At 49.1% G+C, this 22,485-nt stretch overlaps 1 protein-coding gene across 6 annotated transcripts in view; it reads left to right on the forward strand.

Annotated features, from left to right (window-relative positions):
- Window positions 1-488: 488 nt before the first annotated feature.
- Window positions 489-22,485, forward strand: part of MTSS1 (MTSS I-BAR domain containing 1) — a 161,053-nt gene continuing 139,056 nt past the window's right edge. For 3 of the 6 annotated variants that reach the window (XM_040261837.1, XM_040261835.1, XM_040261838.1), the window contains exon 1: window positions 489-1,119. In XM_040261837.1, the coding sequence (XP_040117771.1) occupies window positions 1,048-1,119 (72 nt within the window). In that variant the 5' untranslated portion in view covers window positions 489-1,047. The remainder of the gene's footprint in view (window positions 1,120-22,485) is intronic. The other 3 variants (XM_040261839.1, XM_040261836.1, XM_040261840.1) reach the window with 2 other exon arrangements.

Genomic DNA, 22,485 nt, shown 5'->3' on the forward strand with positions numbered 1-22,485 from the left:
CCTAATTACGTATTTGGCTGCTTGCAATAGTGACTTGGCTCTGCAGTCCTGATAGCAGAGAACGGGCCTCTTAGCCTGCAGCAGCAACAGCAGTAGCGGCAGTTTTCCCGCCCTACCGAGCGCTCCCTAGTTGCAAGGTACTGCGCTAATCGTGCCACCATGCAAGTCCCCGAGGCCGACGGCTGCACCCTCCGTGCCGGGTGCTCGCAGCCATTGTGGTGTGCGCGCTCGACCAGCCGCGTGCTGACACTCCCTCTCGGCTCTGCGACCCGCGGCCCAGGGGAGGCGGGGGGGCGGGTGCTCGGCGGAGGAGGCTCCCGCGGGGGTTGGATCTTCCCCGCACCGCCCGCGCGCCTGCCGGCTCTTTTCTGCGGCCGGCGCCCCACGCGCCTCCCGGGCACGCGCTCCCAGCCCCGCCCGCGTGCGGCGGCCGCGCGGCCCCGTACGCGCGCCCTCCCCGCGCCTCCCCGCGGACGCAAGGCCGCGAGCGCGCGTGCGCCCCTGCGAACGTCCGCAAGAGCTGAGCTGTAGCGAGCGCCGGGGCTGGGCGCGCAGGACAGAAAAGGAGGCGGCGGCCGCGGCTGCTAGCAACAGATCAGGGCTCCGCGAGCAGACCCGCTCTGCTCTTGGGCGATTTTTTTTTGGTTTCATTTCAGAAACATCAGTTAAATTAGAAAATCTTGCATTTTGAAATGGCGCTGGCCCCGGGTCAGCGGGCGATTTTCTCTGCTTCAAGATGGGCTTTGCCGTTTCTGTCGTGGGCACCAGTGGTGGCCTGATTGTCAGTCTTCTCCGGGCATTTTTAAGGCCAGGAGCGGAGCGCTGCCTGTAGGCGCCCTACAGAGCGGTTTGGCTTTTAAAATATTTTAGTATTATTTTGGGCAGAGAACAGTCGATCTCGGGCATTTCGTCCTCTTTGCAGAAGAGGCTGCGAGTCGGAGGTGGGTCACTCGGACGGTGTAATTCCTCCAGGGTGAGAGATCCCCGGCCCCGCACACAGTCCAGGCGGCTCCAAGTGTGTGTCTTGCCCCTGCCCGCGCCGGGAAAATGGAGGCTGTGATTGAGAAGGAATGCAGCGCGCTCGGAGGCCTCTTCCAGACCATCATTAGCGACATGAAGGTAGGACGCTGGGTGAGCGGCTGCGGCCGCCGCTGCGCTCTGACCTCGCCGCGCGTCTTCGCCTCCGCCCCGGGCCAGCCGCCCGGCCCTTGCCTGCGCTGTGGCCGCCGGCCACCTGCGAGAGCGCTCCGGCCCGGGTGTCACCTGCTCACCCGGGGCGCCGCTTTGGGTTCTGCTGGGTCACCGAGCGGACGGCTTCTCTTGGTGGGGGCGAGGGGTGGGAAGCGGTATCTGATGGTCCCTGCCCGCTCCCGCTCATTGTCCCAGGGGACCGCATCATCTCATTTCCCTGGGGGCCCGGGGCCCTGGCTCCAAGTTTTCCATTGTCTGTCGCTGGTCTGAGTGTCTGCGACCCGCAGGGGGTGGATGCTTGGGGCGGACACCTGATTCCCCGGGGTACGGGAGGGGGCGCCTGGCGCGGTGGTGGGGACAAGGGAGGGGCTCTGCCCAGCTGTGCGAAGGAGCCCCCCAGCCCGAGAGACTGGGAGGGAGACCTCCCTCTCCCTCATGGGCTTTCAGGTCCACCTGGGGGCGAGCTGAGCAAATTAGGTATTAATTAGGCTCTTCCAAAGCTGGTTAGGGTTTGCGTGCCTCCCCTCGGCCCTCCCCTGGGGCGTGGAGCAGAAGTTCCCAGAGCAGTCTTGGCGGGGGACCCCACGTCCCCAGACTGAGGCTCCCAGCCCGAAGGCGGGACTGGGGCACCTTAAACAACTGTATCCCCGACCCCCCTAACATGCACAGACACCAGGTTTTCTCTTGCAAGGATTGTGAAGACCGTGTGTGTGTGTGTGTGTGTGTGTGTGTGCGCGCGCGCGCGCGCCCCTGCCCGCGCGCGCGTGAGTGTGTGTGATGGGGGCGGGGAACAACACCCAGGCTTTTTCCTGCGAAGGGTGGGACTGGGGATAACCTGATCCTTGAATGTGGATTTTCTGTGCATAGAGATAGACCAGGGCCCTGTGTTACTTACTAATATAAAGGAAATATAACCAGCCGCGCGAGCTGGCTGGAGGTGGGAATTGGGGGCGGTGGGGGGAATTTTTTTTTTTTTTCATGTGTATTTAGGGAGCTTCTCTTTGGCTCTAGCCCAGCCCCAGTTTGCCTCAACAGATCCGGGGAGGTGGTGTTTAATTAAAAGCTCGGCTTCCAAAACGAGTGGGCAGGTTTGGAAAGCTGTGCAGCGAGTGGGTGTGGACAGCCCCTCTTCAGCCGCTGCTTGCACGTCTGGAGGTGCTTTTGTCTGTTGAAATGTAAGGTTTGGAGAGGGTTTCCGCCTGAGAGATGGACTTTGGGAAGGAATGCTCAGCTGTCATGGCCTGTTTTCTCCTCTTAGCACCAACTGCCACCTCACCCAGGGTGAACTTTGCCAAGGTGCCTGCGTCCTGGTCTGGTCCATTTTGAAATCCTCCTGCAGAGCCTGTGCCTTTTGTCAGAAATTGACATTCGTGGAGCATTCTGTTCAGCGACCTCGCTTGCCCAGGAATGCCTCTAATCCAGCCCCTTGGAATTAGATGGATTATGTCCTGTTCAAAGACAGCCCTTTCATTCCTTTGCCCCCAACCCCCATTGAATAATTGAGACAAAGCTTGGGTCCCTCTGTGGACTCTGGGATATTTCTTGTTAAGTGAAATCTAACGGCCTTGTAATCAAACAAGATTTGGTTGGAGGCATACGTGGATTATGATCACCAGGGGAAGAATTTGAGATGGGTTGGGAGAACTGCTTGTGTGTTTTGGAGGAGAGAAATGGATGTTTCTAGTCCCTCTGTATAACTTGGACCCAGTGACCTAACCTATGTCCCCACTGCAGTCTCAGTGTGTTCACACCTGATTTTTTTTCTCCTCTTTGTTCATTAATCCAGAATCCAGGCTCAGTTCTTATGGGTTGGAACCCCAAGCCCTTCAGAAAGTAACCCACTTCAGGGCGGGTGCCCATGCTTTCCGCCTGGTGTGTCCTGGCTGCCCTGCAGTGCCTTCTGACAGGGGATGGGTGCTAACGTGGCGTGCTTCTCCTTCCACAAGATTCCAGTTAGAAATAAAGACTTATTTAATACCCTTTGAGTGCTGGATCTATAGTTTGTGGTTCCTGAGCTCTTTCTCTGAATTGAGTCGGGTTTGTTCAACATCCTGTTGGGAAGACATTTATTTTAAAGGTTTATTTTGTCAGTCAAAGGTTTTCAAAGTGAAGTGGAGTGGAAGATGAAAACATGCCTTGAGATCTGCAGAATTTCAGACTTTTGGGGAGTAGAGAAATAAGGGAAAAAGAGGGGGGGTGTCTAATTTCCATGATTGTTTATGCCTAAGACAGTTGCAGAGTGTTTTTCATGGAGTTTTCTTTGGAAAAGACTTCTTCGTGGATTAGAAGGCAGTGACATTTTAAAGGGGAATTTTAAAATTTGGGCATGTAGCGTTGTGTGGTATGCTTATGCATGAAGTTGTCAGCAATAAAAGTCACTTTTTAATATCTGAAGTGGGCTGTCTTTCTAAGGACCTGCTTATCCTCCTTTCTTCTTGAACTCCCACGATAGGTTTACGACGCTTGTGGTCCCCTTTCTGTTTGCTGTGAAGGACACATGTACGTTTTGGAAGCTCATTTGAAATGCCATCTTGAGAACATTTTTAGGTTATTTTCTCAGAAGTGATGTTGAAGTGGGGTGAGGAAAGGGTAAGGAAAAAAAAATTTTGTTTTAAAGTAGCATTTGATTCTCCAAAATGTACAGCAACACAGGAAGGGAGTCAATTTCCTCTTTGGAGAGAAAAAAAAGAAAACAACAAAAAATGGAGTAATTTCAAGGCTTAGCCCCATCCATCTTCCCAAACCAAAGAACCTCAAGACATGGAAAAGCTAGGGAGGATTCTTTCTGCTTTCTTCTAACGATCCTTCATCTGGCTAAGTCCTGGGCTGTCAGGGTGTGTGTTGTATCCTTTTCAAGGGGACAGGGGCAGTGAAGAAACCCTTCGTTTTCTTCCACTGGGATCCCACAGCAGCTGTTAAATAACTTATTGATTCCTTGATGAGAGGAAACCTTGTGTTTTTTCCCTTTCTTCCACCCTACTGTGGTGGTCACTAATGAATGGTGGTGTGCAAAATCACTTACTGGCTGCCTTTCCACATAAATCAAGTCATCTGATGTGAGCTGGTCCCAGAGGGAAGGAGAGACAGGATTCATGTGGCTGGAGGCACGGGCCCATCGGCAGTTCGTCTAGGGGAACTGTAGCTTGAAGCAACTGTGGAAGGCCAGATGACTGACTTCTGGTGTTTCATCCCTGTTGACTAAATTAGTTGATCCTGAAATCTTTTTGGAATTTCTCTCCAAGTCCCAAGAAACACAGCTAATGCTTCAAACAGCAGATCTCTGCCATTACTTTCCTTAAAACTGAGCTGTGACACGTAACATTAGTTTCAGGTGTACAACATACCGACCTAAGATTTGTGTTTGAAAATCTTTTTAGTTAAGTAATTGAACCGGCATGTAGAATTCGGTGATGTTTGGAAAGCTTCTAAGACCAGGAGACCCTGGCCAAACTTGAGGTCAGTTCACTCTGTTGATGTCTGTCTTTTTTTAATAATTAACTTAGTTAAAAAAAACAAGAAGTTGGATGCTAAAATCACATATTTTCCTCTGCTTTGTTGCTCAAGAGTCAGCATGTTAGGAGCTGTGTGGGGCCTGAATGCAGGGAGAACTTTGTACTGGCTTGGAGAGTATGTTTGGGGTTATATAATGTGACTGGGGGTGAAAGAATACCCAACATCACCTTGAGTTCCCCACCCACGTCTCAGTTTAGACAAGGGTGTCCTGTTACCAGCACCTGTGCCGAGCAGAATAGGGCCCTTGTTCAATTTTCTTCCACTGCCCCCCACCTCTGTTTGCCACCAGTATCCTCCCCTCCTAAATTCTACCTAAAATTAGACCTGCTAAAGGGACTTCTTGAATTCCATGGAAATCTTTTGTGGTTTGAAGACACATCATGATATTTTCCCTTACTTATCACAAGATCAAGAATGTGAGCAGTGAATCCAGGGCTGGATAATGATTTCAGGGTTTTTTCCGCCACTCCCACCCCTTACTGTTTTGTTTTGGGGTTGCTGTCAGACAAGAGGTTCACTTCCTCAGGGTTTGTTGAAGGCCTGCTGTGTGGAAGGCCTTTTGCTGGGCGGTGGAGGAGCCAAGGCTGCGCTTGGAGAGCTGCTTGTCTAGTTCAGTTCAATATGGTGGTCATGAAGGAGGGGCTGGTAGTTCAGCCTGGGAAAGGACATTGGTCAGCCCCTGTCGGACTTCCGTTTGACTCTTTCAAAAGAAGGGGAAAAAAAAAGTTTTCTCTAGAAAGATACTGGAAGTCCACCCAAGGCCTCCGCCAGTGGCCCAGTCTCTGAGGGAGGTGGGCTGCTCTGTAAATGGTGACATGCAAAGACAGACAAGCCAAGCCCTTGTAAAGTACAGATGGGCCCCACGTTGCTTTTTCTCTTAGCAAATGGCTGTGTTTGCCCAGGCTTTTACAGCTTCCTCAGTATAGGCCTCTGGGAGAAGGAAGAGAAGTGAAGATGTCATAAAACCGGCAGCAGGGAACTGCCGGGAATGGTGCCTGTTCAGAGATACAGGGTTTGCTCTCTGTAGATCAATCTTCGAGGGTTTTTAAGTGTAATTTTTCTTGTCCCAGTTTGGGAAGAAGTCTTTTTTTTTGGTCTTGGTTTGAGCATCTCTGTAGGGGAGAATCCCTTATACATCATATTTAACCAGATTGTTTAGAACTTGTTTGATTCTATGAATCTTTGTATTCTGAGATCCTAGTTGGTAATGAGTTGAGAGAAGGTCATTCTTAGTCACAGTTTGCATGGAAGGTAGGCTGACTTTGAATTTTGCCCAGTTCAGCTATCACTTAGTTCTTTCCTTTTTCCAATTTTTATTTATATTTTTTAAGAGAGTAATTTTATATATTTTATGGCCATGCCATGTGGTATGCGAGATATTCCTGACCAGGGATTGAACCCATGTCCCTTAAGTGGAAGTATGGAGACTTAACCACTGAACTGCCAGGAAAGTCCCATCATTTAGTTCTTATGAGAGTAACATGTACTCACAGTCCTACAGTATTGATCAAGCATTGGTGTCGTCACAAGTGTTGAGCTTGATGCTGTATTTTCAGCAAGTAAAGATACAGGGTCCCTAGTTCAGTTTGTATTTCAGAGAGACAGTGAATAATTTTTTGGTACAAGTATGTCCCATGCATACTCTGCTGCTGACCTTTTAGCCTTCAAACTCTTTTTGCCTCTTGGGATAGAGAGAAAGAAAAAACTAAAACAGTGTCAATTTGGCCAGCTCACTTGAGGTCTTTAAAGTGCTTGGAGGGTGAAAAGGTTGAAACTATTGATTCATTAGGCTCTTTATCTATAATTTTCATCTAGGCCCTTTCCATCTTCCCAGGGATGAGCAAGAGCTGGCCAGATTCCTTCTATAGCAAGACCATTTAGATATTCCGATCGGGTATGGGAAAATGAGATCATTTTGAGTTTGCCATTACTTCTCGGAACTGCCTTCAGGACACTTTCCCCTAAAACCCACACCTTTGCAAAAACAGAGAAATACCTCTCCCCGAGCCAAACAAAAGCTACAGGGCAGGTTCAGCTGCGTAGGACAGCAGACACGCCACATTTGGGACCCTGAAAGGGAACCGTGATGCCTGAAGCCGTTTTAACTCAGATTTTCAGATCGCACTGCTGATATGTCCTTATTAAGTAGCAAACTGGAGAGACAAATGGAATAAATTAATTGGATGAGCACTGAGGAATCGCATTGTATTTGACTGCCAAGGTTTTCCCTTGAATGAGCTGGAGACTGTGGAAGGGTTCATCTGAGTCTGTATCACGCACACACATACATGTTACAACCACCCCCCCCAAAGTAAAACCAACCCCCCAACATTATCAGTGTTTCCTACCTCTTAGTCCAGGGAAGACCTTGGCATGGGGCTGTGTCATTTGCTGCTTCCCGGTTTAAGATGTTCTGGGGTGCCACCTGGCATACAGATGCTCTGTGTTTATTTGGGTTCCCTTGCTGGCTCAGTGGTAAAGAATCCTTGTGCCAATCAGGAGACTCAAGTTTGATCCCTGGGTCGGGAAGATCCCCTAGAGACGGAAGTGGCAACCCACTCTAGTATTCTTGTCTGGGAAATCCCATGGTCAGAAAAGCCTGGTGGGGCTGCAGTCCATGAGGTCGCAAAAGTGTCAGACATGACTCAGCCACTAAACAACAGCGACTGTATTTATTGCACATAGTGAACAGGGGGCTGGAAGGGACTCAGTGAGAATCTATTATGTGCCAGGATTTCCTGTCATCCTCTTCACATCACCCCCACTTTAAAGTTGAGAAAATTGAGACTTTGAGTTGGTCATTTGTTTAACGCCTTGGTGAGGTAGACTGGCATTCAGACCTTGGTCTATTTGACCCTAAAGCTGGAGCTTTTAGAGCATGCCTAAGGTAGAGAGGGGGCTGTGGATGAGTTTCTAGAAGGCAGCATTTCACTTGCCTGAGTCCTGCAGGAGAACCTAGCAAGGAATCGGGTCACATAGCAGCTCCTGCAGCCCAGAGCCAGCCTGGGGGTGTGAACCTGAGCTGAGACTCTGGGAGGACTCGGGACGGAGGGAGCGGAGATGGGGGTGGGAGGCTCCCATCTGGCTGTCACTCTTGTGGAAATGGTTTAATTTATAATATATCAACATGTTGTGGCTTCCCTGATCCTCCTACTTACCAGTCTTCTCTGATACAACCTATCTTTCTCTCTCCTCCCCTCCTCCTGGCTTCCTAGAAGGGAAAGTTACCCCCAACCCTGGCTTCTGTCCTTGTCCCCATACAAAGCCCCTATGGTCTTCTCCATGACTGACCAGAGGGCTACCTTTATATGTCCATGGAGCCCACTGGTCCCTGAGGTTGGGTGACTATGCTTGTCGGTACCCTCAATTACATGAATTAAGTAAATTCACCCAAAGTTCAGTAGCTCCTCAATGAGAACACCTTGCCTTGAATTCACTTTGTGTCCAGCCCTGGAACTCTCTTGTAAAAGGACTTTCTGTATTGAATTATTTCCTTGTCACCCTCCAGTTGGGTTGAGTCGGTCGAGCCATGGCAAGACTGTGTTTGGGGGAAGTTGATGGAATTCACCAAGAAAACCTCCCTTCTGTGCCGATTTCTTGGCATATATGACCTCCATCATAGTGTCTAAGTGGTTTTTCTTTTCCTGTCTAGTTTAAGTGGGTGGAAGAAAAAAAACAAAAATCAATGGAGTGCCTTTTGAGCTCTGTGTCTTTTTATTTGCTTTCTTTCCCTTGAAGAATTTGGACAGCAGTGAAAGTATTAGCTGGGTCAGCACCAGCCGCCTCCCAAGTCCTAGAGGTGGACGGTGGGTTTGGCCTGAGCCTCGCTTCCCTGCCACCTCCCCCAGGCAGGGGTCTCCAGGGGGTGGAGGGGTGGGTCTGGCCAGAGGAGGAAGAGGCAGTTTTGTGCCCCTTTTGGTAGAACAGACAAGGCTATAGCGATGAATGCATTGGATTCCTTGGGAGCCATAAGACACTGATACCTGGGACCCTGCTCCCCAGAGGGTCTGATTCAGTGCCTCTGGGGTACACTCTGGGCTTTAGGATTTTTTAAAGTACCCCCAGCTATGCACAGTCTGAGCACCCTTGACATGTTTTCTCAACCTTGCCTGAGTAAAAGTGTCTTTCCATGGTGACACAGCAATGAGAATCTACTTAACACTACCCGGCTTCAGGATGGTCAATGTTGTCTATTTACTACAATTAACAAAAATAAATTTATAGTGAAACATTAAAGTGAATAAATTAAAAAAAATAGCAACAGGAAAAAAGCATCTTTAGAATCCTTGGGTGTTTTTAGTTGATCCATAATAGTCCTGTCCAGTACAATTTTATACTATCATGGAAGTCGTCAGATACACTAAGCACTAGCCTCATGTGACTCGTGAGCACTTGAAGTGTGGCTTGTGCAACCGAGGAACTAATTTTTAAATTTTATTTACTTTCAATTTGTTTCAAGAGTTATGTGGCCGATGGCTACCATATGGACAGCATGGATCTATTACATGGCATCCAAGTGAAAACAGTGCTTGCGCAGCAGCACAGCTCCCTGCCCACATCCTATTCATTCTGGCCACACCATTGCCCCTAAACCCCTTCTATGGAAATTCTGGAGCTACTGCTGAACTTGGAGGCAGAGAGGTGGTTTAGTCGCTAAGTCGTGTCCAACTTGCGACCCCATGGACAGAGGAGCCTGACAGTCTACAGTCCATGGGATTCTCCAGGCTAGAATACTGGAGTAGGTTGCCATTTCCTTCTCCACGAGGAGAAGGAAATGGCAGAGAGATTTGGTTTTAAATCCTGTGGGCCAATTTCTTCATCTCTCTGAGCCTCATTTTCCTCTTCTACGAAATGGGTCTCATAAAGTGCCCATCTTTACAATGTTGTTGTGGGGATTCTGAAATGAGATTGTATTTGTTAAAGGGCTTTGCACCATGCCTGACTAAGATGTTCGCTGCGGTTATATTCTGTCTTGCAGATTTGGGAATGAAGTGTTCTGTAGTTTTGAAATCAATAATTATCTCCACCACTTCTGAGGGTAAACAAGACCCACCCTTTACTGAGCTGTATTTAGAACTTGCAAATGAAGTTGCAGGAAATGGAGAAGTTGAGTTTTAAGTATATAAATCACTCCTTGAATTCATTATAACCTCATCTGGCTCAGCAGGGCCTATTGGCATTTCTCTATTTGCAAATCTTCTGTAAAGGTAGGGAAGGCCTGGGTGCCTGGCTGAGGTCCTCAGGGCTTTTAATGCTTAAAATAAAAAAGCTTTATAGAAATGTTTGCACCAGTGTAAGGAGAGATGGTTGCTTTGTACCGGCCGTCTTTTCCTGTCCACCTTGTTTGAGTTGTGTCTTCTTTTTCTGGAGTGAGCACCCTGAGAAGCAGTCTCATTTGCCTCTAGTCTCCATTTTACTAACAGCTTTGTACTGGCTTCTGTCCCTTCCCAAGACTTGGCCATGTTTGGGTTCTTCCTACCTGCCTACTGGGGCTTCCCTGGTAGCTCAGCTGGAAAGGAATCCGCCTGCAATGCAGGAGACCCCGGTTTGATTCCTGGGTTAGGAAGATCTGCCGGAGAAGGGAACAGCCCTCCACTCCAGTATTCTGGCCTGGAGAATTCCATGGACTGTAACTTCCAGGGGGTGGCAAAGAGTCGGACACAACTGAGCAACTTTCGCTATCTGCCTACTAGCTGTCTATGGCCCACCAATCTTAGCCAGGCCTTCGGGCCTCCCTATGATTGACTGTAGTGGAGTGGCCTGCTCTGTGCCCCATGTCCCCCAACCTGGATTCCCTGGCTTCTTTGAACACTTCCTGTGCTCTTCATTCTTGCTGTTGTCCCACTTGGAGGACCTTCTCTGCCATGTTTTGCATTACTGAGATCTTTCTCATCCTTCAAGGCCTCACCAGAAAGGTTGCTCATTTCTCCATCCTCCCCTTTCTATCACATCAGGCACTCTTGGGCATTTTTCCACAGGCATGTTGATTCTACCTGTACTCTTTGCATGCTTCCTTAAGTGGTTGCCCTTGGACTGCCACTTCCTAGCTCTATTACTCTGGGCACGTTACTCTTGTTCCCTGAGCCTTGATTTTCTTACCTGTAAAATGGGTGGAGTAATAGTCTCCTATTAAAGTTGTGGAGGATTAAAAGAGAAAGTATATGCAAAGGGCTTAGCATGAATAGATAAAATGCTCTTATGTCTGAAAGTGAAAGTCACTCAGTTGTGTCCAACTCTTTGCAACCCCATGGACTGTCCATGGAATTCTCTAGGCCAGTATACTGGAGTGGGTAGCCTTTCCCATCTCCAGGGGATCTTCCCAACCCAGGGATCGAACCCAGGACTTCCACATTGCAGGCAGATTTTTTTACCAGCTGAGCCACAACGGAACCCAGAAATCTTCTGATAATTTCTAGCAGAGTACGCTGCCCACAGCGGTACTCAGATGTTTCCGAAAATACAAGAAACCTGTACCTTTGCTTTGATAATGCAGTAGAGACAAGAGTGAAATGCTTTTCAACTTTCAGCATGTAAATAATTTGAGAGAATGCGGTACACATATTCAATAGATATGACAAAGTACCTGCTCTCTGCCAGGCACTGCTGGGGCGGGGGGAGGCGGGTAGAAACACATCCGTGACCTTGCCCGACAGTTTTTTAGTCTAGAGGAGTCACAGACAAGTAACTGGAAATCAGTGTGATCAGTGCCATGATAGATGTCAGCGTGAGATTTTGAGAGGGGCCAGGGGAAGACCTCTGATTCTCATTTGGAGCTGGGAGACAGAACCAGGGGTAGGGTATTGGTACAGGTACAAAACCTTCCCCCAGGTTTTATTTTACTTACTTAACAAGCATTTGTATGGTACAACCAGGTACTATACTAGTGCTTTACAGAGACTGTTAATCCTCCCAGCAACCCAGGAAGGTAGTTACAAATGCATCTATCAGTGAGGGTGTTATTGCCATAATTCCCATTTTACAGATGGAAAACTGAAGTGCAGAGTGGGTAAGCCATTTGCCCCCATCATGCAAGTAAGGAGAGGAACAGTTGGGAGTTGAGCCCAGGCAGTCTGGCTCCAGAGTCTGTGCCCTTAATCCACAGGGATGAGCTGTCTCTTACAGCATTTTAGGATTTCCTTTTCAGATTCCGTAGTGGGTATAAATCAGTGGTCACTTTGATCATCATCCTACTGATAACTTTAGGACTCAGGACGAACCAGATAAAGCAGTAAAAATCTAGGCCCTCCTGTGAGCTCTGCCTCCCTTTATTTCAGGAGGGAGTTGGACCAGCCAACAACATGAAATCATTGGGCTGCTGACTTGTCCACGGAAGGAAGTGTGTGGGGTGCAGGCGGGGTGCGGTTCACAAGGGTCTGACATGGTTGTCCGAGGTGACAACCGCATGACACATGTTTGTTTTGCTGGAGAACCCCCGCCTCCGTCAGGGTCTCCCCAGTAACAGCTCTGCAGCCCACAGGATTGCACAACAAGAAAGGGGGGCCGTGTAGGGGAGGCAGTTGGAATGGCGGCAAGATTAGTTCCCAGGAAGACCTCTAAGTCTCACTTCTGAGGCCTGGCTTGCTGCAGCCCGGTGGCAGCTGAGCGCAAGGCCATTAAGGAAGTCTTTGAGTTTGGTTTAATGGTCCCTCTTTGTTTTGAAGTGATTGTTTACTGAACCTTCAAAGCCCGCTCTCCAGCAGGATGTGATCTGGGACCTGGATAATTGGATGAAGCACCCCAATAGGAAGCAAGTAGCGGGGAGCAGGGCCAGGAGGAGACAGCTGATGGCCAAGCCCTTGGCATCTGGGCCTTGGGAGACTCCGAGCCACTGCTGGGGGCGGGGAGTCATCCTGCCACCAGGAGTAGACCTGGAGCCAGGGTCCCTGGGAACCTGGCCTCTTTGATGTTGGGCTGGCCTTAATTAGGGACACCCTAATTAAATCACGGAGAAGGAAGCTTTCCCCTACATTTAGCATGAAGTGTTAGCAAATGTTTTGAGAGCGTTTCTCGAGGGATTACTTCTCTAAGATTATGCAAGTAATTGAAAGTTAATGGAAGAAAAAAAAAAAAACCTGGAGACCTCAGGTTAGTAAAAAATAAAAGTCACCCATAACCACTTGATTCCAAAGTGGGTTTTGGACACACCTTTTAGAGGAGGGCTATTGCAGCCTTTCCCCTGCTAGAAATTTTTTTTCCACTTAGCTTTTCACTTAACGCTTTCCGTGCTTGTAATTAGAAGCCGGGTTAGTTTTAATGGCTGTGTGGTGGTCCGTTGTTTTGTTCATAGTTAACTGATTTAGTTGGCACCTATTGGAGGACCTGCTGTGGGTCAGGTTCTGTGTTAGGTGCTGAGGGGTGTGTGTGCGCTAAGTCACTTCAGTCTTGTCTGACTTTTTGTGACCCCATGGACTTAGCCCGCCAGGCTCCTCTGTTCATGGGGATTCTCCAAGCAAGAATACTGGAGTGGGTTGCCGTTTTCTTCTCCAGGGGATCTTCCTGACCTAGGGATTGAACCTGCGTCCCCTGCATTGCAAGTGGATTCTTTACCTTCTGAGCCACCTGGGAAGCTATAAGTGCTGAGGACACAGGTCTCTGTCCTCCTGGGTCTTACATTCTAGTGGACAAGGGATGGGCGTCTGGGACAGACAAACTGAATAAGTCAGTTGTGTTGTATTTTAGAAGTGTGTGTGATAAAGCAGGCCCTATGTGGTTGTTTTTAAATAGGGTGGTTAGGGAAAGCCTCACCTCAAAAGAGAAGGTGACATTTGGGCGATAACTTATGAAGTATGTGGACATCAGAGAAATAATGAGTGTTCCAGGCACGGAAAAAGCACGTGCAAAGGCCCTGAGTCAGGAGCCCAGTTCCATAGTGATTTGTGATCAGGCTGTGTCCAGTGTTTCACCTTGAGCAGCTCTTCAGCAAATAGATCCTTGCAGTTACACCTTGATTTACATTGGTGGTTTCCCCGGAGAGATTTATCCTGAGTCAAAGGCACATACTTTCAAGGCTTTTTTGAAACCCGGTGCCGAATGCCTTTCAGAAAATGTGTGTCTGTTCACATTCCCCTGTGCAGGTGGTTATCACTGGGGATTACTCCTATAGGAGCATGGCCTGTACATCAGGACTGAGAAATCGCTGAGGCCACAGTATCCAGGCCTCAGACGGCTGTGGCCTGTTGTCTAGAGTGATGAGTCTCAGATCTGTGTGTGATTTTGGCCATCAGAGCGTGAGTGTCCCCTGGGGAATGTGTTAAGTGCTGACCCCTGGGCCCCACCCCCAGGGATCTGGTTGTATTGATTTGGGGCTGGTTGCAGGCATCTGTAGGTTTAGCAGGCATTCCCTGGTGGTGAGTCTGTGGGAGCTTGTGCTGGGAGTCTTCCTTGGGTAAGAAGAGGTGGGGGTGGCTCCTGGGCCTCCCTGAGCCACCACAAGCCTCCTCTGCAGCTTGTGCAGTGGGTGGGATCTCCCTGCTCTTCCCCCCCCCACTCCCAACTCTCGTCCCCCAGATCACACCTTCCCGGGATGTCTTCCAGGTGAACAAAGTGACTCATGTCTGAATGTAGCATGATCTCCTGTGCTTCCTATCCTTGGCTAATTCTTTTTCTTTTGCAGGGAAGGCTTCCTCCCGTCCTTTCTTTCCCCCTCTTCTTCCAGGCTTCCCAGGTGGTACTAGTGGTAAAGAATTTGCCTGCCAAAGCAAGAGACACAAGAAATGTGGGTTAGATCCCTGGGTCAGGAAGATTCCCCTGGAGTAGGAAATGGCTATCCACTCCAGTATTCTTGACTGGAGAATCCCATGGACAGAGGAGCCCGGTGGGCTACAGTCATTTAGGACCCCGGTGAGGAATCACTCCCGTCCAGAAGTTTGTACCAATTGCACCTTCCAGGGCTTTGTATCTAGAATGCGGTGTCCTCCGGGATCAGTGGCTTACACAGCAGCATTCCTCAATACTTTGGCTTCTTCTAAGCCCCACCCGGTGCCTGTGCATAGTACTATTAGTCACTCAGTCATGTCCGACTCTTGCCACCCCATGGACTGTAGCCTACCAGGCTCCTCTGTCCATGGAGTTCTCTAGGCAAGAATACTGGAGTGGGTAGCCAGTCATTCCCTTTTCCAGGGAATCTTCCTGACCCAAGGATCGAACCCAGGTCTCTTGCATTGTGGGCAGATTCTTTACCGTTTGATCCACCAGGGAAGCCCAACCTGAAAGCTCATGAAACGTCTGAGTCTGGGTGGCCTTGTACGTGACTCATTAAAATGGCAGTTGCTAGCATTTCTGGAGTTCAAGGTGCTAGTCACCCTTCTGCACCCTCCTTTTCTTTGACTTACCCTCGTTAGCATCCTTTGAGGAGGGGACTACCATGGTCATCGTTTACAGATGAAGATAAAGTGTCACCGGATGAGTGAATCATGTAGGTCTGGGGAGATCTGATGCTGGGCAGCCTGACTCCACCCAGCAGACCACACTGATCCTTTTAGACACTGGGTATGGCTGCTCATCAGGGCCTTCTATCCAGGCAGAGAGATGGACATTCAGTGGAAAGACACTAAAAAAAGAGTAATGACTGTAGACGTAATAGGCACAGCCCTTTTTGGTGGTTCCTGCCCAGGTGTTATTCCTAGCAGCCAGGGTGGGGTTTGGGGCTTGTGGAGTTTGGTGGGAGGGAAAATCTGTTGAAGTGGGAGGTGCCAGCATCCATGAAGTGTGCACAGAGCTGTAAGGTTCTTTTCATAGGCATTTTAATTGCTGGTTAGCTTGGGTAGGTGGGTGAGGGTGGGCGTGTAAGGAGGCAACCGCTGATTATCCGCAAGGCTGTCATCCACTTGATGGACAGGGGTAATTAGTGGATTAGGCAAGCCCCAATCAGAAAATAAAAGCCCAGGAATGGTTTTATGGTGGAGGGGCTTACACAGCTCCTTTCATCAGAGGACCTTGGGAACCCTTCATCTTGCTGGATGAGGTGGGGAAGGGTGGCTTTGGGGACAAAGCTGTGACAGGTACCCACTTCTGGAAGTCAAAGATTCCTGCCTCATGCTTTAAGAAGTGTGGAGTCCAGTGGTGCTCCTGCTTTGGTCAGAAACTTCCTCTTGAAGCTTTGTTTTTGTTTCCCTGAAGGCTGAGCTCACCTAGGGGTGTCCCTGGAAGAAGGGGAGGGATGCTGTGGACTGTACCCCTCACACTCACCCTGGGGAGGGACCTGTGGCAGGGCTGGGGATGGAAGCCTGGAGAGATGCTCGGGACAGGCTCCCCCACCTCCTGGTAGAAGCCGATCAGGTCCAGTGTCCACAGGAAACCTAAAGATGCGACAGAATCAGCCCTAATCACACCGCTGATGGTGGTGACTCAACATTTCCGGTGTGTGTCTATCTGGTGTGTGATGTTTTCTGCACAAAGGGCTTTTCTTTTACGTTTTATTTTTCACGTGGTTGTGGATCCTGACCATTTCTAAGGTGACATTACAGCTCTCCCAGATCCTTTGCAGTTGTAATCAGGGGTTATTTGTTTGGGGAGCCCTTGCTCCCCACCCTACTTTATCTGGTTTACTTATTGTTGTTCAGTCACTAAGTTGTATCCTAGTCTTTGTGACCTCATGGACTGCAGCATGCCAGGCTTCCCTGCCTTTGACAATCTCCCGGAGTTTGCTCACATTCACGTCCACTGAGTCGGTGATGCCATCCAACCATCTCATCCTCTGTCGGTCATCCCCTTCTCCCCCTGCCTTCAGTCTTTGCCAGCTTCGGGTCTTTTCCAATAAGTCGGCTCTTTGCATCAGGTGGCCAAAGTATTAGAGCTTTTGCAGGAGTCCTTCCAATGAATATTCAGGGTTGATTTCCTTTAGGACTGACTGGTTTGATCTTCTTACTGTCCAAGGGACTGTCAAGAGTCTTCTCCAACACCACAGTTCAAAAGCATCAATTCTTTGGGTTCTACTGAACCCAGATATAAAGCAGGATCCAGCCTGCCTACTGGGCTTCCTGCAGCCCTTGGGCCGGGTCTGTGTATCTTGCTGCTTGCTCTTTCCAGAGTCAGAGTAGTGCTTGGAGGGGCAGATCAGGGATCACATTTCAGCCTAGAGTGCTAAGATGCAGCCTCTCTGGCCCTAGGTTTCTTCAGCTGTGGGATAACAGCAGCACCTGCCTCATGGGGTTTTTTGAACACATAGTAAAAGTGTGTATCAAGCTGTGCCCCTCCAAGTGTGGTTTATGGACCGGCAGCCTCAGCATCACTCAGATGAAAGATACAACATCCAGGCCCCACCTCAGACCAAGAGATTCAGAAACTGCATTTTTGCAAGATCTCCAGATGATAGTATTGTCAGTTAATGTTGGAGACGTGCTGATCTGTTTATGAGGCATCTAGCAGCTGTTCAGAACATGGTGATGTGTAATGATGAGGGTGCTGACCATCACCCTTATCAAGGTGAAAAGGGGTTTGGGAGGTGACCTGTCTAGTCATATATCTAGAACTTGGGTTCTCATCAGCCATAGCCACTGGTCAGCCAGCTCTCTCTGGAACCTGATTCCCTGTAACTTGTCCCCGCTGGTCCCTATTTCTTTTTCAGCTGAAGCAAATCCTCCTTCCTCCTGAGAGTCCCCTTGGGTCTCTGGCTCCTCTCAAATGGCCCTTCCTCCGACCCAGGCTCCGGGCTCCTCTGTGTTCCCCAAACGACAGCCCTGGTGTCTCATTCCCTCAGCTGTCCCCGAGGCTCCGCTGTCACGTGGGCAGGGCTGGGAGAGGCGGTGGCTGCATTATTCATGGGGCACTGTGAACTGGCCGGGCCAGGAAGTTACAGTTTTTTTCTTCTGCTCTATGTGGGATGCCATCCCGGGCCTCTGTTTAATACAAAGCAAACTAGAACCCCAAGCCAGCAAGTGGCCTGCCCAGCCGTTTGGCTGTGGGATAAGTGGAGGAGAGGATAGGGACTCGGTATCCCCAGAGCTCAAGTCTGGGCCGGGAAGATCCCCTGGAGAAGGAAACAGCAGCCCACTCCAGCGTTCTTGCCTGGAGAATCACGTGGACAGAGAGCTTGGCCACAGTCCCTGGGGCCACAAAGAGTCAGACACAACTGAAGCAACTTAGCACACACCCAGGGCAGCCTGCTTGTCTGTCTGCTCAAGTGGTCAGCAAACTCTTGGGGAATTGACCAAGATAGGTAGGCCTTTTTCTCAGAAGTAAGAAGATGACTTTATTCTTCTCCCCACCCCTCAGGGGACCAGGCTGCCTTCAGGCATGTGATGGGGTCGCCAGGTTCTCTTGTCGCCGTACTGGTTTGGGTTCATGTCACCCGCCATTTGAATGAAGCCCCATTTGTAGTTCAACCCTGGACCTTGCCCTAGACAGCTGCCCACGCTCTCCCTGTCCGTCCTCCTATCTCCTGCTTCTCCCAACATCAGTGTGCCACTCTGGTGTCCCTTGGAGGAGCCCACATGTGTCCTCCCTGTCTCCCTGTCTTTGTCCCTGTTACTGGAAATACTTTCCCTTTTTCCCTCTGTTTTTCTGTCCTCAAGTCCACAGTTCAGTAGGGAAAACCTAGGCTCAGAGAAGTGAACTGTGTGATGTGAGGGAAGCCGGTGGGGGCGGGGGGGTCCCAGGATACTCTGCAGGAGGTGACATTTGAACTGGGTGCTGATGGCTGAGTAGGAGTTTTCCAGATTGTTGAATGCCCCCGGAGGTTAGAAGAGAGAACAGCCGGTGTGGGTGGGGGCTCGGGGTGGGGGGGTCTATGTGGTGGGTACCTGCCTGTGGCTGCAGACTTAGAACCTGTCTTCAGGCAGGCCCCGTCTCTCTCCCTGTAGGAAGTGGGCAAGGTCAGGCGGCTTGCTAAAGAGAGTCCTCCCCATGCTTGCAAACACAGCAGTCTCCAGCAACAGAGGTCTCTCCTTTCTCCCAGAACCCGGTGTGATCTGAGTTATATTCTCAACAAACTGCCAAGGCTTCAAAACCTCCCTGCCCTCCCCGCATCCCCCGGCACCCCCAAAGAAATTCAAGAAGGAGATTCCAGAAGGAGAGTCTCGTTTTCCTTCGCCCATGACTTGGACTTGGCGGAACCCACGTGCTCGGCAGGAGTCTTGTTTTCCTTGACTTTCGTCTGTCTGGAAAGCTGTGAAACCTGTCTGTGTTGTCTGGTGAGCTCCACAGTGGGGTCTGTGTTGAGACTTTCTCATAGTTTTGAGGATGCGTCCCTGGGGGTTCTTTAAACGTGAATAGAGCCCCTCCAGACACAATGTCAAGAGACAGCTTTCTGGGATTTCTTGGTGGGCAGCGCAGATTAGAAACTTAAGGACCACACACTGGACTTGCTTTCTACAAGGCCTCTCAGTGCATATGGTGCCTTGATTGGCAAATTTCTTCTGAAATTTGAGTCTTCTCCCCTTCACCCAGCCTTGTTGTCTAGAACAACCCAGGGCTTTTTTCTCTCAGTAACCTTTTCATTTTCCAAGTCCCTTCTTCATTCCCTCCAAACTTTTGAATTTTTGTAGTAAAACTATTTTCAGGTGGGTAGAAACTTTTTTTTCCTTGAAAGAAACTTAGAAAAAAAAACAAATCTGGAACAACCCAACATCACCTTGCCTTTAAAATTTTAATAACGTTTACACACTTACATTTCTCAACAAGGAGGTTTTTGTCTTCTGTTCTTAGAAGTTCTTTTTTTTTTTTTTAGAATCCATTAAATTATATATTGCCTAAAACAGGTGGGCCTGATACTCTTTGATAGACTGTCAGATATCTAGACTGTCAAATATCATTAAGTCGGGAGAGAGTGGCTGTTGGCAGCCTTCATCTGGCAGAGTGGGTGTTCGTAGGCGGAGAGCTGGGTGCTGTACCTCCTAATTGCAGCGGGGACCCTCCTTTTGTTGCTAATTTGGTAAAGATTGTAATGAGGCTCCAGGTGGGGGCAGGTAAGTCATTTTTAAAGTGGCTCCAGCAGTTGTTTTCAGGCACATGCGTCTCGGGTTTGAGTACTCCGTTCGCCTTGTACTAGGAGTGGCAGAGACACTGGCAGACACTGTGTGTCCCGCTGTCTTCTCCATGTCTGCGTTAACTATGGGGAACTCAGGATGCACAGTTGGCTCTGTTCTTGGAGGGATTACAGCCTGGGTGGACTGTCTGACCTCAGGAGTGTCTTTTGGCCACACTGTATAGCTTGTGGGATCTTAGTTCCCAGGCCAGGAATCGAACCCCTGCCCCGCCGCCCTTGCAGTGGACACACAGAGTCTTAACCACTGGACCCCCAGGGGAGTCCCGACCTGCAGAGTTGTAAACATCTCTCCCAGCATCCCGAAGGAGATTCTTGGGAGCCTGCAGATGCTCGGATCAAACCTGTCAAAGGTTATTGAGCCCTTACGGAGTGCCTGGCACTGCTCTGGGCACTTGGGATGACTGACCTCATCTCCTCCTTGCACCAGTCCGGGGCAGTGGTGACTGACGCTTGCCGGAGTCAGCCCACCTGCCCGCCGTCATGTGGCAGGTGTGGAGAGCTGAGATTCTAGCCAGCAGGTTGGCCCCCGGCGTTTGTGTTCCCCATTTCTTTCCTACATTCCTGTGATGTCAGTGTTCAATAATGGTGATGGAATTATAACTTTTTATTGTTGACCACTGTAAAGAGCTGGCCTGAGAGTTCAAGTGACTTCCCCCCTCCGGCATCGTTCACTGCCAGGGCCATGGCTAGAACTCAGGATTTGGTGCTCCCGCCATTTGGTATGTTCCTGCTGAATGTGTCTCACCTTTTTCTTATATACTGTGGATCATCTCGGTGACCTTCTGCGGGGGTTCCGTGGATAGGAGTGGTTGGTGTTGGAGAGAGGGGACCTAGTTCTCATGTCCTCTGTGCAGATGGGAGATGCTAGTTCCTTTGACTGGAAGTTGATCCTCAGTGTCTGTGAACATCCTCAGGCTTTTCGTAAAGCTTCTCATGCTGTCTTGTCTACCAGAAAGGGAAGGACTAGCTAGATGAGGCTGTAATTGGTTGGTAACGCTCTCACGTTCTGAAGGATGCTGAAGTCCATCTGAACAGAGATCTCTAGTGCCCAGCCAGAGGACTCTGATCTTGGTCCTTACCCCTAATTACCTGGATGTAGATATCTTAATAGAAGGCATGTTCATATTTGGTATTGATAACAAAATGGTAAATGCTATAGGTGGGATTCCCCATAATGTCTTAATGGACCTGGAAAGGTAGCCTGAGCCCTTAGAGGTTCCATTCAAAAACAAACAAAGTTATGCTCTGGGGTTAAAGAGACCCCTTGGGTCACAGAGCTGGGATGGAGGCTAAGTGGTTTAGCAGATGATGACCAGACCTGTGTATGAGTGTTGGTGTCAGTAGCTCAGGTGTAGCTGTCAAAGGACTTCTGCCAGGAGCCAAGCAGGCAGACTCCCTGGCCTGGTGCAGCTCAGTGTCCCATGGGAGCACATTGCCACTTGGAGGAATAAATCCAGAGTGTGCAATTGGGCTGAGCAGGTCCCCAGTGCACAGACGCAGAATTGATGGATGTGATCTAGCAGCCGGGGTGAAACAGATTTTAGGGGCTGTGTGGATTGTAAATTCACGGTGCTGTTATTGCCAGAACCGCTAATTTGATCTTAAATTTTTTTAAGTGTAGTGGTGACTACCTTGTTTTCGTAAAAATGATGTATGACCCTATTTAAAAGAAAAAAACAGGAAACTATAGCCATGGAGGAAAGTACAAACAGGAACACAACACAGTGGTCCAAATCTCAGCTCCCAGAAATGTTCCATTTTAATGTTTGGTAGGTGGTTTTCCTGACATCTTGCACATTTTCAGACAGACTTGACAGCTTGAGAAATATCTTGTTGTTCAGCACTCGTGTCCAATTCTTTGTGACGCCATGGACTGCAGCACGCCAGGCTTCCCTGTCCATCAACTCCCGGAGCTTGCTCAAATTCATGTCCATCGAGTCAGTGATGCCATCCAACCATCTCATCCTCTGTCACCCCCTTCTCCTCCTGCCTTCAGTCTTTCCCAGCATCATGGTCTTTTCCAATGAGTCGGCTCTTTGCATCAGGTAGCCAAAGTAATGGAACTTCAGCATCTGTCCTTCCAATGAATATTCATGGTTGTTTTCCTTTAGAATTGACTGGTTTGATCCTCTTGCTGTCCAGAAGACTCAAAATATATAAATGAACACACTTTTAGAACAAATGTTCTGTGCAGCATATTTTCAAAATAATAATTATTTAATTACTTTAAGAGAACTGAAATTGAAATGAAGTAATACTGAAGAAATTGCTGAGCTTCAGATAACTGTTTCTTCACTAGAAGAAACTCATTTCTCAGACATTCCTCTGAAGCAGTGGTTCTTCACCAGGGGTGATTTTGTTCCCATAGGAACAATGTCTGGGGGCATTTTGTCACATCCGGTGACATCCGTGAATGTTACTGACGTCTAGTGAATGGAGTAGCTGCTGAACATCCTGTAATGCACAAGACAGCCCCCCACCTCCATCTTGACACACACAAAAAATTATCTAGCTCAAAATGTCAGTAGTGGCAAGGTTAAGAAAGTGTGCTCTTAAAGAGTAAGAGGATGTATGGAGAGAGTAACATGGAAACATACATCACCTGTAAATAGATAGCCAATGGGAATTTGCTGTATGACTCAGGGAATTCAAACTGGGACTCTGTGACAACCTAGAGGGGTGGGATGAGGTGGGAGGTGGGAGGGAGTTTCAAGAGGGAGGAGACATATGTATACCTGTGGCTAATTCATGTTGATGTTCGGCAGAAACCAACAAAATTCTGTAAAACAATTATCCTT

Source organism: Oryx dammah, unplaced genomic scaffold (genome assembly GCF_014754425.2).
Source record: "Oryx dammah isolate SB20612 unplaced genomic scaffold, SCBI_Odam_1.1 HiC_scaffold_19, whole genome shotgun sequence".
NCBI classification, from domain to species: Eukaryota; Metazoa; Chordata; class Mammalia; order Artiodactyla; family Bovidae; genus Oryx; species Oryx dammah.